General features: G+C 39.9%; 1 protein-coding gene across 1 annotated transcript; it reads left to right on the top strand.

The window, feature by feature from the left end:
* Positions 1 to 626: 626 nt before the first annotated feature.
* Positions 627 to 14,488, top strand: LOC102236256 (neuron-specific protein family member 1-like). The gene is made up of 5 exons (XM_005806500.2): positions 627 to 799; positions 7,830 to 7,992; positions 8,623 to 8,742; positions 8,896 to 9,009; positions 12,890 to 14,488. Exons 2-5 carry the CDS (start codon positions 7,864 to 7,866, stop codon positions 13,133 to 13,135), a joined length of 609 nt encoding a protein of 202 aa, XP_005806557.1. The 5' UTR covers positions 627 to 799; positions 7,830 to 7,863; the 3' UTR covers positions 13,136 to 14,488.
* Positions 14,489 to 16,281: the final 1,793 nt, after the last annotated feature.

Genomic DNA, 16,281 nt, shown 5'->3' with positions numbered 1-16,281 from the left:
TTTTTGAAGCTTATATAATTAAAGTAACTGTATTAGTTCTGATCAAAATCATTAGATGGACCATGTGGCTCCAGAGCTGCGTGTTTCAGAACCCTGCTGTACTTGACATGACCACAAAATTACATTTATTCATTAGACATCATTTTCTGAACTGTGCTGAATTATGAAATTAGTCCATATGAATTACACTGTCTTTAACCGACTCATTGAAGCCGACTTTAATGACAAAATTACGATGAAGTGCATTTGTAACTGATTCAGAGCTTATGCAGTTATAATGCACTTTAAATTTGTACAGATGGCAGTAATTGTTCCAAATATTTTTCATAAATTGTTATTGATTGTAAAGTTGTCTTTGAGTTGTTTTTATTCTTGAACCTCTGACGTGCCAGATTTACTCCTCACTAAGTCCAATAAATAAAAACTAAATAAAAGCTAACTTATTAACGAAATGTTCAGTTACATTTTGTGGTCCGATCAGCTGAGACCACCTCGGACCTTTCATCGGGGGCTCGTTCGATCGCGGCAGCAAACACTAATTAATAAACCCACGAGCCGATCGCGTCCTGACGGAGCCACGGTCTCGTCCACGGAGAGAGTCGCGCGCACATTCGCAGTTCGTTTCTCCACGGGAGGACGGAGCCGCTCGGTTTGTTTTTTTTTTTTTTATTACATGCGCAGTCCCGTTCCCGAATCACTCGTCACCACGGCAACCTGCGTTCACGTCCAGCATCCGACACCGACACCGAGACCCATCCGCTCCCGGGCGACGAGGCAGGAAGATCCCCGCAAAGACACGGTAAGTTTTTCTCCCCCCATTTTTTTATTTTTCCCCTTCTTTCTTCCCCCAAACATGCGGCACTGCGGCTGCTTGTTTGCGCAACCAGACGGGCTCGACCCGGGAGCTGAAGCGAGCCGGGCGGGAGCTGCCGCCGTGCAATAAGTTGCTGAAATGGGGCATTTTTATTTCGACTGACGGAGTCGCGTAGGTAAATGTCCTCTATTCGCGTCTCAGAAAAGCATCAAATCTCCGCGCTTCTGCGAGGAATCAAGTGTTGCTCTTGTAGCTCCACAGGCTAAAAACTGATTTATTTCAACTCGTAGACGTTTACTACTGCGACTCGGTGTAATTATACAGATTATATATAGAAAGCCGGCTGTAAAAAGTCACGCCGAGACCAATAACTGTGTTTTATCAGCTCCCCCTTTTTTTCCTGCCTCTGCCGTGTGTCTTGTTGCAGCACCCTTCAATGCACCAAGTTCAGATATGCAGGAGCGGCGAACCGTGAAGAACTTGACAGAAGGTGCCAAAAACACTCACCTATTCATAGCACCGAATGTATTCTCCCTCAGACAGCTTTCATACCGTCTTTTCTCGGCACCCGTAACCTTTATTGAACAGTAAATTGACAAGAAGCAGAGAGGAGGAGACGGTGAGGCAGAGTCAGCTCAAGGTATATGAGAGTTAAGCGATTCCTTAGGCCCTCCACGCCACCAGGGGGCCCCCAAGAGCACCAAGCTAGAATGATAAAATGTATAATTTTTTAAATAACATTGAATAATGCAAACTGAATGCCACTATACATGCAAAAAAGGAATTCTATATTAATCTAATAGATCGATCTATCGGTTGCTGCCACTGTTGGGCGAATATAATTACACGTCCTAACATGTTTACTGTAAATTTAGTGTTTGTCAGCTGATGTTACTTAAATCAAAATACAAGTTTTTTTTATTTAGTTTGCTCTAAGGTCAAAACCGTCAACAATAATAACAGTTGACGGTTAATTAAAAATAACACATTACGGTACAGTAGCTTATGAATGATAAAGTGTCTGATGTTGACATGTTGGTATGAAAATGATTAGTGTCCCAAAAACGTTTGTGCTGTCCCTGAGGGGAAGACCCAGGACAGCGCTGTAGCCCCTTCCATGCCCTTTAAAGCCGCCCCTGTGAGACTTACGTACTGATCCGACTTAAAATGTTTGGGTTTTTTTTACTCTTAAGAAAGATGACAAGTGAGAAGAAGATGTGATTCACAGCTCTCACAGAACTTGTTTGCAGCAGCAGAGTGTGGGAACACCGAGTGTTTGACAGCGGCACAGCTCATTTGTTAATCACAGATCCAGGATGATTCACCGTTCCCACATTTCACTCCAACTGTGGGGAGAAGAAAAATGGCAGTCAGCACCAGATGACCACGCTAACCGCCCACTCGTCCACAACTATCTGCTCGTAACCTAATATCTCGAAATTATCGTTTCATTGGACAGAAATGTCTCCTTAAGGCTTCGATGATTTGAAAGCATTCGAAATAACATTCAGTACTTTCAACGTGCAAAGTTTGCTAGACAACATATTCCTGCATTTGAGCTTTTTCACGTTTTGTCACTTTAAAGCTGCAGCCTTTGTTGTGTTTTACTGGGATTAAAATGATTGATAGTTTTCAAACTGTTTGGAGAAGGAAAGCCTTGAGGTGTGCAGTTTGTATTCATCATGAAGACCCATGAACACAGCAGAGAAAGTTGGGGAGAAGGTCAAAATAAAGTTAGTTTCTGAAACAGTGGAGCTCTGTCCAGTCCATCATCCAAATGTTTAGAGTTTGGCACAAATGTTTATCTTTACCACCATGCAGTTGGAGTTTAAGACGCCGTCATACACCTGCTTCAGCAAACCCACTGTCATCTGGTCAAAGCAGGCAGCACTGTGAGGATCAGGTTCTGTGATTTCTCCAGTGCATTTAAAACAATTCAGCCTGATCTGCTCTGTGAGAAACTCCAGAAGACACAGGTGGAGGCCTCAACAATCACCTGGATCCATGACTACCTCACAACTGGACCGCAGGTTGTGAGACTGAAGGACCGTGTGTCCAACCAGGTGGTCAGCAACACAGGTTCACCACTGGGGACTGTACTCTCACCATTCCTTTTCACTCTCTACACTTCAGGCTTCCAGCATAAGCCTGAGTTTTGCATATACTTAGATGACTCTGTAGTTGTCAGGTGTATCAGAGATGGACAAGAGGCTGAGTACCGAGAGCTGGTGAACCGATTTGTGTCATCTGAAATGTGAACAAAACAAAGGAGAAGATTGTTGATTTCAGGTGAAACAGGGTTCGAGCAAACCATCATGGGAGAAGAAGTGGAGGTGGTTGAGGAATATAAATGCCTCCAGATGTGTTCATCTGAGCAACAGACTGGAGAAGATCCTTCTTCCTCAAGAAAGAAGATCCTTCTTTCTTGAGGAAGATCCTTCTAAATTTTGATCTTCTATAAGTCTGTTGTTGAGAGAGTCATCTCTTCTGCCGTCATCTGTTGGGGCAGCAGAACCAAGAACCTAAGAAGGCTCAACAAGCTGATAAAGTAGTCTGGTTCTGTTCTGGTGACGACTCTGGAACCTCTGGAGATGACGATGCAAAGAGGGATTCTTCATAAGATCAAAAAAATTACAGACAATCCTGATCATGCAGTTCATGAGACTGTCGTTGATAAGCTATTTCTGCGCTGCCTGCCCTCTGCCATCACCATCTTCAATAACTCTTTGAAGAACCTTGGATAATAGGATCTCATTTCCCTTTGGGATCAATATTGTATTTTTGAATTTGAATTAAATTGAATTACTTAAAGATTTTTATCTAACCTGATTCATTTCACTCCATATGACGATTAATGGGGTTGCATGAATAATGGATGCATGCTACAGTTTTTTCAGATGTGTATTGGTAAAAAGCTGTGAAAACCACAAGCAGTTTTCTTCCCGCTTCACAACAGTGCAGTACATTGTGTTGGTCTGTCACCGCCATTAAACACTCTGATGCTTGCGATTGTAACGTGACAAAGAGGAACGAAAGTTCACGTGGTATCATAATCCCGCTGTAAGGCACTGTATGTCTCCCACATGGTGACAACAAGCACTATGTTTACTGTCATGGCGACTGGAAGCTCCAGTATCTGGTCCCGCGTCATTAAAAGCACATTTCCTGCCCGTGGTGGACGGTGGCTCTCTTCCTCCTGCTTTGTGTATCATGGCTGTGAGTCACTGGCGTCATCCGGCCGGTGGGGTCCTTGGCTGGGGGAAGGTGTTGTGTTGCACTGTGTGAACGAGATAAGTGGCTCATCTCCTCTCTCCATTATTAGATGATAATTTGATGAAAAAACAGAAATCACTATCAGAGAGAGAGAGAGAGAGATCTTAAATACATTGAGGATAAGAGATTCTAGGAAAAGATGCGGCATAAGAGCATGAATCACTCGCTAGTTATGAAACATGTTTACTACAGGTTGTTTGAGAAGACAGGAAGAGCAGGCTGTGCTGTCTGATAGTGTTTGTCTCCAGGCTGTATGATTTTGATAATCATCACCTCACTGAGTTGTTAAACATGCAGTTGTTGGAACGATGGCTTCATATTCCAGAGAGTTCTGCTGTATGGACGATTTCGCCAAAATCCCAAGTCCAACGGTTCATCAAGCTCTTCATTACATCATTATATAATGGTGCTCACTTACAGAATTCTTACCCAGTCTGTCCACATTTTATCAGGTTACATCCATGAATAGATTCTAAATTGTATTTAGGTCTGGACTTTGACTGGGCCATTCTAACACAGGAATTCGCTTTGATATGGCTGATATGGTCTCAAGACTTGTGCAGCTTGTAACAGGTTTTCCTCCAGTATTTAGCTCCATCCTTCTTTCCACCAGCTCTAATTATATTCCTTGTCTCTGGTCTAGAAAAGCCTCTTCACACTCTGCAAAAACAAATTCTTACCAAGTCTTTTTGGTCTAGTTTATACTGTAAATATCTTTGTATTTACACTAAATACTGAGATTTAGTGTAAATCTAAGACAAATAAGTTGTCTCTTATTTTTCTTTTGAAATAAGACAGAACTGACATGGAAGTCACTTTTCAGCACTACAGTATATAAGAGCTTGTTTTAAGTCAGTCATTTCTTAATATTGATGAAAAAGTGGTAGCCAAACAATCTGCAAGTGGAACAAGACATTTCTCCCACATCGCCACTTTCCTAAAATAATGGCCATAAATAATTTTTTGCCAAAACTGATATATACTGTATATTATATATTTGTTTGTTTTACCTGAATTATCTTTTGGGGAAACCAGTTAGGCCATTATTCAAGGAGAAGACAATGTTATAAGTTACATGAAAAAAATGTCTTGTTCCACTGAAAGATTGTTTCACGTATTACTAGTACGTTTTTTCACTGTTATGATGTCGTACCCCTTCTTGTTTGGACTTGTTGGTTTCTGTTATTTCCTTGCATTGATGTCTTATTTGTACTTTCCCTTATCCTAGTTTTAACTAACTCTGTTAGTTAAATTATTATTCTGGTTCTTGGATTTGCTCTCTTGTATTTAGTATTATCTTCCAGATCTAGTTTATTCGTTTTTGGTTTGCTCAGTCTGTTTCAATTCAGTTTGCTCTTAGTTCATTTAGATGTTGTATTATTTAGATCCTGTGTTTAGTTCCTTTTTTCACTTTCATTTTGCTGCTTCCCCTGTTTGTTCTCCCTCACCCCGCTGTGCCGTTCTCTCTTCCTCCTCATCTCTCAGCTGCAGCCTGTTGCTAATCAGCCACCGGTTCTCCATCCAATAATCAGGCTCGCCAGTATTTAAGCTCCATTTTGTCAATTTCATTCTATTGTTGTCTCTCTCGTGGTTTGGTCTTTGTAACTCTCGCCTTTATTAAACCTCCCTTCATCTGACTGCGTGTCTGTATTTAGGTCTTCATCTTGCACCAACTATGACAGATTAACTAATTATTGACATGCTCCTATATCTTGCTGAGAAGTTACTTTTATGTGTTCAAATATGTGCCACATTTTCTACCCCAACGTAGCATTGTACATGAAACAGTTCAACCTCATCTGACCAGAGAAAGAGAGAGCCTTTCTCCACGCGTTTGCTGTGTCTGCTGCATGGTTTTTGGCTAACAAGTTTGTATTTTATATGACTTATTTTCATCAATGACTTTCCTCTGAGATCTGCAGCTCCTCCAGAGTTACTATAGACCTACAGTATTTGTTAATCTGATTAATTCTCCCCTAAAAGTGTTTTTTTTTCTTTCTTCTCATTTCACATTGTCTTGGTCTGTCACATAAAATCCCCTTAAAATAAATTGGATTTATTGCTTTTTACCGTGACAGAATGTGGCAACGTTTAGGGAGTATGAACGCTTTTGCAAGGCTTTAACACGTGTCGACGTCCGCAAAGGACAGACAGATGGCAGCTGAGGAAATATTCAAAACTTCACATCTGTGAGCTGAGACTGGGGATTCTGCTTTTAGTCATAAATTATTTCGGTTGTCGATTAAGTTTAATGGCAAAACTGGCAGGAACGGAGCCATAATGTCCACAGCTACGTGTGGACGTAATGCAGCTTTTTAAGAGAAGTATTTCAGGAGATTGCTTGACATTCACTGAACAGTCTGAGAACTCTTGAGAGAGCAAGACTCAGCCCTGATTGCTACGTGAAAATAACCTATAAATCAACATGTTTCCAAATATTCCCACCAGCAACAGACCTTTCATGAAGCTTTCGCCTGAGAAAGACAGAAAAGTCCTGGTTCCGTCCATTTCCTCCGGAAGATGTAACAACTCTGTCTGTGTGCCTGGAATTTACATCAGGATTAAAGCTTTGGCACAAAACTGCTGCATTTCTTCTCAACTGTGATGAACAAAAATGGCTGCTCTCCCTTTGTTCATGACGCATAGGAAGTTGCCTCCGCCTGCTGGCGTGAGGAAACCGTGATGGTTAGTCAACATGCCATCGACATTGGAATTACTTAGAAACGCTAAATTAATTTAGGCTCAATTCGGTTCATTTATATGGTGTCAGTTTATAATAAAAGTAATTTCCGTTTAACCCAATAAATTACAACATGGCGTTTTTGAAATTCTCTCCACCACAGTTGGATTTGTTTTGCTCAGTTTTAACTGAATCATCCATCAACCACACTTTTATTTTATTTTATTTTATTCTACCAATAATACATGGTTTATATTATCTGCTTAAATGCTGTGGTTTTTGTGACAGACCAAGCCTTTATATTTTGCTTCCAAGGCTGTTTCTTAAATGACAGGCTTCCTCGAGGTCTTTGACTGCTTTTCCCTTAAAAAAAAACAACTTTGGAGATCCCATAAATCTGAGTAGAATATGAAAAGAAATGATTTGTTTTTTTAAATGTAAAACCTCCGAGTTTTTCAAAATTTATACCTGTGTGTGGTTTGTGAAATCGAACCAAAGAATGTAGTCAGAGTTAAGTTGAGATTTAACAATATATTTTGAGTTTATTCAATATCTTTCCTGATATTAAAATGTGTTTGATGTTTAAAAATGTTTAAGTATGATAAAAAGCAAGAGAAATACAAGTAATATGTAAGTGGACAGTATTGTGACACACTTACCATTATTGTTTAAGACTTCTGCCTGTTTTTTCCTGACAGTAGCTTGTGGTTAGCCTTAGCATGCTGCTGAAACACAAAGTTCACTAACTCGTTTTAATTCATCATGCGATTAATTGATTTATTGCTAATTGCTAAGGGGGGGCTCAACAACTACATTCAATTATTTGTTGACGTACGTCTGTGTGAAAATATCTGCAGAGCAGCTGACAAAATCACAGAAAGCAGCAACTGGTGTTGAACTTCATCTGTGAATCTAATCTGATTCTGTTTTCTGACTTGCATAATATTACCATATTACGCTACTTTCTTGTGGGTTTTTTTTTTTGTGTGTTTGTTCTGCATTTGGATAAAAAGCTTACAAACCGAATCAGGCTGACCTGAGCTGTCCATTCCTGTCGGTTAGATCTGTTCAGGCCATTCCAGGCAGCCGAGCAGCCATGGTGAAGCTGGGTACTAATCTCTCCGATAAGCTGGAGAAGCAGCCATCTGCAGATGACGGCTTTGATAACATCCCCCTCATCACGCCGCTGGAGGTCAGCCAGCTCCAGCAGCCACTGGCTGACAAGGTAGGTCTGATCCGCTTAGCGACGGGTTCCTGTCCATCTCCGTGTTTCTGTTTTCCCACAACCGTCGTGATTACAATTTGGCTTCTATTAAAAATTTTTTTAAAAATCTCATTTTGCTACAAAAGAAAATAAACAGATTAGCACTCGATACAGAAATTCTGGAACAAATATGAATACATTTCCTACTAGTACACTCACCGTCCCTTCAGAAGGCCGCTATACGCTGAGCTTGCTGTGTTTACCGCTCCTTTCCCTTCGTCCCAGCTGAAAACCTTGGCATCAGCCCACGCAACATAAACACTGCTGTGAATGCATAATGAAAGCAGAAAGCCTTCAGTTTGATGCATTTAGTTCTGCAAAACGTTCCACTGATGTGGAAGCTGGTCGGGAAACATCATGAAAACACTCTACAGTCCCCAAACGTCCTCTTAAGGGGCTGCAGTAAAACTGATTGGTTTTGCAAATGTGCACTGTTTGTTTTACAAGTTGGAAAACAGAGATTCAGATTGCTGGTGGATACATCATAGTAACTCTAGAGCTGAAAGAAGGAGGAAAACTCACCCTTGGAGATGAGCGGAGGTTGTGGTCGTTTTCCGCACCGCTCAGTTTGCTCCCTCGTCTCGTCTCCAGGTCATTGTGAAGACAAAGACACAGTTTCAGCTCAAGCAGCAGCAGAGGAATAGGCTGTACATTCCCAACATCAAGAAGCTGAACATCAACTTCTACAACGATGTCTCGGATAAAGTTAAGGTACAACATCGCGTGTCAGGAAGCAGAAATCTGATTATACGAGTGTCTGGATGTTTACTATTTAAGTTTAAACCCCTGAATAAAATGACGGATTGAGGTTTTCTAAATCGACATGTGTAGCTTATATATGCACTCTGTCTCTGCGTTGCCCAGATCACAGGTCTGATCCTCATCACACTGGCGTTTTTGACCAGCCTGCTCCTCCTTCTCATGTACAAAGCCATGTGGTACGACCAGCTCACCTGCCCAGAGGGGTTTGTCCTGAAGGTGGGCTCAACAACTACATTCAATTATTTACTGACAAAACATACAATCAAAACCAGTTACACTTAAAAAAAAAACAACCTTACAACCTTTGTTCAAAGTAGTTGTCCCTCTGAACCAGGCAAAATGTAATATATGCTTTATGTTTTCTAGCTGCAGCAGAGTTATTTCATAAACATCCAACACAACTATCAGTCTACTGACTGACTGGGGACAGAGAGGATACAGAAACACTGGGTCAAGGGTACTTTCTACAGGAAAAACACAGAGTAGTTAATAACCTCCATCAATGCTTTCATCCAGGAAAGAGATAGATGGATGAAGTGACTCAGTTGTTCTGCATCTAATCCTTGACTTTAAAAAGCAGAGAGTTGTGGAATTACTCATCTGGAAGAAAAAAGAAGACATCCGCTACATTTCCATTACAAATGTGCGTAAAATTTTCTCTTCATCTTTCTAATGAAAAAAAAACACAATTTTGCAGTTGCGGTGTTTCCATTAAATAAGAAATGGAATTAACACTCGCGTGAATAAGCTTGTTCACACAATATGTCACTACAATTCAATCACAGTGACGGCTGTAAACAGTTACTTGAGATTATAGTCATAATTCATCATCTATCAGCCAATCAGAGGAGATGTTGGCGTCTTATTCAGGTGTTGGCGCAACAGGAACAGGCTCTTTATATGTATGCAGCGTTTTGAGGAAATTGTAGCTGGTGATTTTACAGAAGACCTGTGGATCCAACACATTTGCTGTCCTCCTCTTACCACTTCCTGTCGTCTTCTTTGTCGATTTCGCCAGTAGTAATATCAGTTTGTTGATCATCTGACTCGCATAACGTGAAAAACATCTTTCCACTACAGTTCTGCAAAGTCCATCTATTTCATTACGGCCGAAAAACCACCTCATCTTAGTGAAAAAACATTTTAGAATAATGTGATTTTTTGAAATTGCTTTGTTTCCATGAAGTAAATTTATCTCCATGATGTTTTTGGTTTTTTTTATCGCCCCGCAAGGGGTCGTTTTGTGGGCTCTAGTGTCCCTTTTTCAAAGTAGGCTGACAGGAAAGGGGGAGGTAGAGGGGGGAAGACATGTGGTAAACGTCGTCGGGTCCGGGAGTCGAACCCGCGACAGCCGCGTCGAGGCCACGTTGCCTCTGAATGTGGGTCGCGCTAACCCCTCCGCCACCACGGCACGCCCCATGATGTTTATGTTTAATGGGAACTCAGCTACTAATAAAACTGTCACTTGAAGAGGCAGTCACACCACATTATTTTTTTTCCAGAAAAGTTTGATGCTACTTGATATTTGTCAAAGGTCTATATTTGTGAGCCTAAGATTTTTACAGGTTTACCAATCAGTGCCTTAAGTAGAAATACCTTCCTATGTCACATTCTTGTAATCTAACAAAAATGGTGTCAGATGTTTGTGCTTAGTTAGTGCTGGTTTGTGAAGCAAAACATTTGTTGGCCCCCTTAGTTTTTAAAGTCTGAATGGATGTCCAAAGGTTACCGTCTCCATGGTGATAATAAACGTCATTATTGCTAGCAATCGCCAATGCTGATTTCTGTGGGAAAATAATGATAATTATAAAAGCTTAAGTGTAGGTCAACCAGGCGACATCTCAGCGCCCACTTCAGTGGTTTGTACTGAAAATAATTTTGTTTTGCCACCGTAATTTTAAACATGATAAAGCATAAAGTTCTTCCAAATGTCACAAAGGCAAGGCACATCACTGTTTTTTTCCTTTCTTCTTTTATACTTTCCTTAAACATAATTTTATACTGAAATTATGTTGGCACAAGCAAAATTTTCTCCCAAACACTTCCCAGGTAATGTTAAAGGTTTGATTATACTTTGACACACCGTTAAACGTAAATTAATATCTTCAGGATAGCAGGACAGACCTAATGTTTTTCTACAAAAAGCAACACTAACAAATGTTTAAGCTTTGTTATGTCAGATTGGAAGAATATTGTATGAGTGGGGGCCATTTTGGTTATAGTGGCTCGTTTCTCACCAAACCTTCAGAACCGTCACTTCAGAGAGATTCCTTGAAAACTGGGGTTGAGAATCTAAACTCATTATCTCCCAGTGACACCTTGGAGGCATCATGCACCGCGCCAGCACTGCCATGCATGTTAAGTTAAAGAGCCTGTCACGCAGAGGCAAACCACAGGGTGGGATAGACGGAGACAGAGGGGGGAAGGGAGCGATGGATCCTGCTTTCTGGTCAGACACAGATTGGGATGCCTCCTGTGAATCAGAGGGGTCTTTAATTAGGACTCAGCATGACTAAACTGTGATTAAAGGCTTAACAGTGGGTGGGGGGTGAAGGGGAGGGTATGAGGAAGAGGAGATGAGGGGGGAAGGAGGAGAGGACCTTTGGCAATGCTTTTGAAGTTTTTGCAGGTTACAAGTTTGGCTTTTTTCCTGTTAATGCATTGTCTGAGACATTAAAAGGAAACAAAGAGGCATATGGTTTAGTGTGCTTTGGAGATCAATAAATCCACCATTTCACACACTTTTCCTAGCAAGTCTTGCATTTAGCTTGATAGGTTGTTGTTGGGCTTATGAGACAGTCACTGTGTGGCTCACACAAGTTTTATTTATTGTTTTGGACATCGAATAACTTGACTGGAAAACAATGTAGAGCATGCAGGCCTGTGAATTCTTTGCCTTGCTTTTTTGGAGTGTTACATTCTATTTAATAAGGGCTTCCAAACATACTAGTTGCTTGATTAGATTACCTGTAATGGTGATCTTCATGGAAAAGCAGGAGACGTAAATAGTAAAAGCATTGTGAATAAATACCCTACCCCCACAGAATTTCTTTATTTTTGCTTTTCATCAGATGTAAATGTTCACCAAAGCAATCACTAAGATGACCTGGGTAAAAAAATTATTTAATTTATTATAGGAAAGAGAGAGGTAGCTACAGGTGTCATAATGTGATCATTTAATATCATGATTGCTGTGTGCAAATATACTACAGGCTGTTTTAATTGGTTTCAAAATATGTTTTGCCACTTTGGTCTCTTCTGTCCACGCAATATTCTCCAAAACGTCTTGATGTCAAAATGTTTATTTATCAAAAGTCAGATGGATCTTTGCATTTTTGCCTGGTCAGCAGTACTTTAGTCCTTGGATCTCTCCCATTGATTTTATTTTGAAAAGCTTACAAAATGAGTTTTGTAGAGTTATTCCCTCCTGACAAATGTCATCAGCTTTGTCATCTTCATCTGTTCTTGAACTTTCTCAGATTGGGAGTCTTGCTGTTTGAGCTCTTTTAGCCTACTTCGTGTTGTCAGTCGGGTCCTTTTGAAATGATTTCTCATTTTTTCAGTCCTGATAGAACAGCTTTGAAAAAGGTGATTAATCACAAACATTTAGGATTTACTAAAGAGGGACAATAACTTTTCACACCTTCCTACTGACTATCTTTGTTTATTAACACAAAAGCAAAAGCAGAGCTAGTAATTTTCATGGCATTGTAAGTGTTTTGTTGTTACTGAAGTTTTTGAGATTTAAAGAACTTTACAGATGTGTATTTACTCACAATGTTTTTTATTGGTATTATTTACTGGGTATGACAGAGTATTAGGGCCATGCTAAGAAAATAATAATGAAAAAATACAACAATGAGAATAATGTAATAAAAATACTAGAATATTGTCAGAATAAATCATACCGGCATATGGTCATAAAATTACTAGAATAAAGTCGAAATAACAAGAGTATTTCGACTTTATTCTCGTAATATTATGACTTTATTCTAGTAACGTTATTTAAAATGTTTTCTTTGTATGACCAGTTAGGACTCTGTCATAACTGGGTCCTAAAGCAAACAGAAGTGTTTCTTTCTTTCCGCCACAACAGCAGAAGCATTGCACCCCCGCAGCTCTGGAGATGTACTACACCGAGCAGCAGCAGCAGGACGGGGAGGAACCAGGCACCCGCGGCGGTGCCGGTACCGGGCTCTACGCAGCTCTCAGCCACCTCAACCAGGTCAAGAGGACTGGGCCTGGGTTGATGTCGCAGTGGTTACCAGTAATCAGGCAGGAGGCCGAGGAAGCCAAAGAAAACAGCGAGCCTCTTAAAGAAAACGTGGAGGGAGAGGATTGAAGGATAAAATTGAGAAATATAGCCGAACCAGCTGGAAATTATGGTGTGAAGATGTGTGTGCATGTATGTATACTTGTTTTCTGCAGGTATTGGGGACCATAACCTGACTACCAACTTATGAGGACCTGTTTTTACCAGAGCAAATAGCCTTGGAAAAAGGAGATTTCTTTGGGAAATCTGATTTCATTACTGGTATGATTGTTTATTTTAAAATAGCATTAGGTCTGTATTTGTGTTTTTGTGTGAATTATCCAAATCTTTAAAACTACGCAGTCTATTAAAATCTGCAGCGTCGGGTCAAATCGTTGTGTTTAGAGACAGGAATGGGGTTCACTTTTAGAGCGCAACTCAAAAATGGATTTAAACAAAGTTTGCATTCTATATTTGCATGCGCTCATGTAAATACCCCAAACGCCATCATTGCCTACAGGCAGATATGCAGAGTATGCGTATTTGCGTTCATGGTTCCATGTGTACATACCTACACTGCATAATGTGCACTTATGTGTGAGAAAGTGGAAGGTGAAAGCAAAGAGGCGGTGTGAGATTTTTGGGGGGTGAGAATTGAACTGAACACGTTTCTAATCAAATCGCTGCAAGTCTTGAGCGCTGACATCTTGTAATTTGTTTGTCTTAGAGCAGAATGCTTAAAATAATAAATGAATGTGCCCTGCCCAGTTTTACTGTTGTAATATTTTGATTTCATGCTAGATTAGGCATAAATTACATTTTTGTACTGTTTGAATCGGAGAACATCTTAAAATATTGTCCTGGATTTCTTTTGCAAATCACATCTACTTTCTTTTTAAAAGCTAATCGTTGTAAATGTGTGTAGGGGATCTAATGATTCCAGAGCCATAAATCAACTTAATTTGAACAATCTTATGTTACGCATTGATATAAGCTTCTTAACGTATTGTGAATGTAGCTATTTATGTGTTACTACAGACAAAAAATACATCTCTATAACTGTATCTTTATGTGTGTTGGCTAGATGTAAACACAATGCAGGGAAGTGCCATCATTGTTTTTGCTTCTTTTGGTGTTTACATTTTCCATTAATTTTCTGTTTTTCTCAGAATATTACCTTTGTTTTCATTAATGCTTAGAATAATACCCACAGTATTACATCAAATGAATGTGTAAAATAGCAGCTTTTATCTTTTAAACAAATGTTATTCATGGGTATTATGCTTGCACTGAAAGATTCACTTGATTAATTTATCGCACATTAATGTTTTCTATCTTGAAAAATAGTTTTTTGTAAATAGACATCTTAGCGTAAAGGACGTCATTCAAAGTCAATCTTAATATTGTTTTTCAAGAAATAAACAGCACTTGATTGACAAAATTGCATTGTTTCGTATTGCTTTGTTCGCCACACATTTTCCCCGTTAAGTCAGCTCTGTTAGAAAACCAAATAGAAATAAAGTGTTACGTTATTTTTGCTATAAGCTAATTCTACTTCATTTGTGTGCAGCTCCATCCATCCAATGGCAAACGGCACTAGAAAAGCTTCTTTGAGATCAACAAACTGATTTTATGCTTTGATTTTATCTTCATCATGATTTTATCCTGGCTTGAATAGAAGATGTTCCTTCTGTAACAATACACATTATGCAACTTTTTTACCCCCAAAAACACTGACATGAAAGTCAACTGGTCCATGAGGACACATGGGCGGACTGGCCATGGAGAGCACTGGGACGTTTCCCTCTGGCCTGGCCCACTCAGTGACCCCTGAGAGTCTGGACCAAAGGCTCAGTTCGGATTCTATTTAATTAAAAACAATCTATTCCATTCGAAATTTGGATGTCCTGTCGCAGGAACACGCATTGCTCAAAACGGACTGAAATATGAAAGACAAGGCAACTTTTAAAAATGGGTCAATCACATTAACATGTTTCTTATCTATGAACACCCTGAGAAAGTTATTTATTTTTGCTGATTAATAGAAATATATATATGGTTTTAATCCCTTTATCTAAACATGTTTGAGTCAAATGTCTAAAGTCGGTGTGTGTGATGGAGTTTATGTTGTTGCTTCTACCAACAACACAAACACTTAGGCATTCTGTGACATCAAATCGCTGGAATGGGTGCAGTCTAAGAGAGAATAGCATTTATATCCACTGCTGATGGTAAAGTGCACAGTTTAATTTAAAATTTAATTAATTCCTGGTGATTTGCGTTAATTCAGTGGTGGTGGCCTGGGATGGTATCAAATTCCTGACAAGTGTTATTGCCCCAGTTTGCCCCTGCTGGCATTCACATGACAGCTAAGGAGTTTTAAAGAGGCAGAAACAGTCAATGCACCTCAAGGACAGCTAACCGGTCTGCGTGGATCAAAAATCTTGCTGGTTGGAAGGAGATCAATTGAAAAGGAACAATGATTTAATGTTCTTTTTATTATTTTTATTTGAGGTCAAATTAAACATTCATGCCCAGATCAGTGTGAACTTGAGGTAAAGGGCTTTTACGCAGTGGCACATGGACACACAGGAGGTGAAACTGGAACGACTTTTTGAATGTTTCTATTGAGCCACTACCATTCGGTTGGCATTGTAGAACTAAGCCCAGTTTAAAAACATTAACCGAAAGAACAAAAAGCAACAAAAGAGAAGAAAAATGTACCAAGAGTCAATTAGAACACAAAGAAGGCAATGGAGTCATTTTGTTTGCGTTTCACATTTTGACTTTCTCAACTCCTTGTATGACATAGTCTACTATGGGTGGCATATGCAGTATAAAATATTGTAGTGTTTTAGTGGAACATTTGCTGTACAGACCATTGTCTTAAAGCCAGAGGAAAATGTGCAGATCCTTTACACTCCGTTGCTCAGGGATGCTCAGAATGCACAGAATTTAAAATATGGCTCCTTCCTTCTCCTCAAACTGTAGTTTAGCAATTCAAAGCCAAGCCACATCCTCTGGTTCCCTCACTTTTTCTGGGTTCACTGGTGTGAGCCAGTCTGCATCTCATTTACAGTCACATTTTTTCACACCATTGCTTTAAACCCGGAGATGTGTGGGTCTGAAGTGTGTGCGTGCGTGTGTGTGTGTGTGTGTGTGTGTCACTAATCACTATGAAATCATTAACCTAAACTATGTGTTATAAACTTTACGTGTCTTGTGTTTCTCTAAGT

The sequence above is a fragment of the Xiphophorus maculatus genome, chromosome 5 (genome assembly GCF_002775205.1).
Source record: "Xiphophorus maculatus strain JP 163 A chromosome 5, X_maculatus-5.0-male, whole genome shotgun sequence".
NCBI lineage: Eukaryota > Metazoa > Chordata > Actinopteri > Cyprinodontiformes > Poeciliidae > Xiphophorus > Xiphophorus maculatus.
This window is presented reverse-complemented; position numbering and strand designations above follow the sequence as displayed.

Excerpts from the sequence above, each read along its gene's own strand:
- LOC102236256 (XM_005806500.2), top strand. The coding sequence starts at position 7,864 with ATGGTGAAGCTGGGTACTAATCTCTCCGATAAGCTGGAGAAGCAGCCA. Across the intron at positions 7,993-8,622 it reads AGCAGCCACTGGCTGACAAG|GTCATTGTGAAGACAAAGAC; the intron begins GTAGGTCTGATC and ends TCTCGTCTCCAG. Across the intron at positions 9,010-12,889 it reads CAGAGGGGTTTGTCCTGAAG|CAGAAGCATTGCACCCCCGC; the intron begins GTGGGCTCAACA and ends CCGCCACAACAG.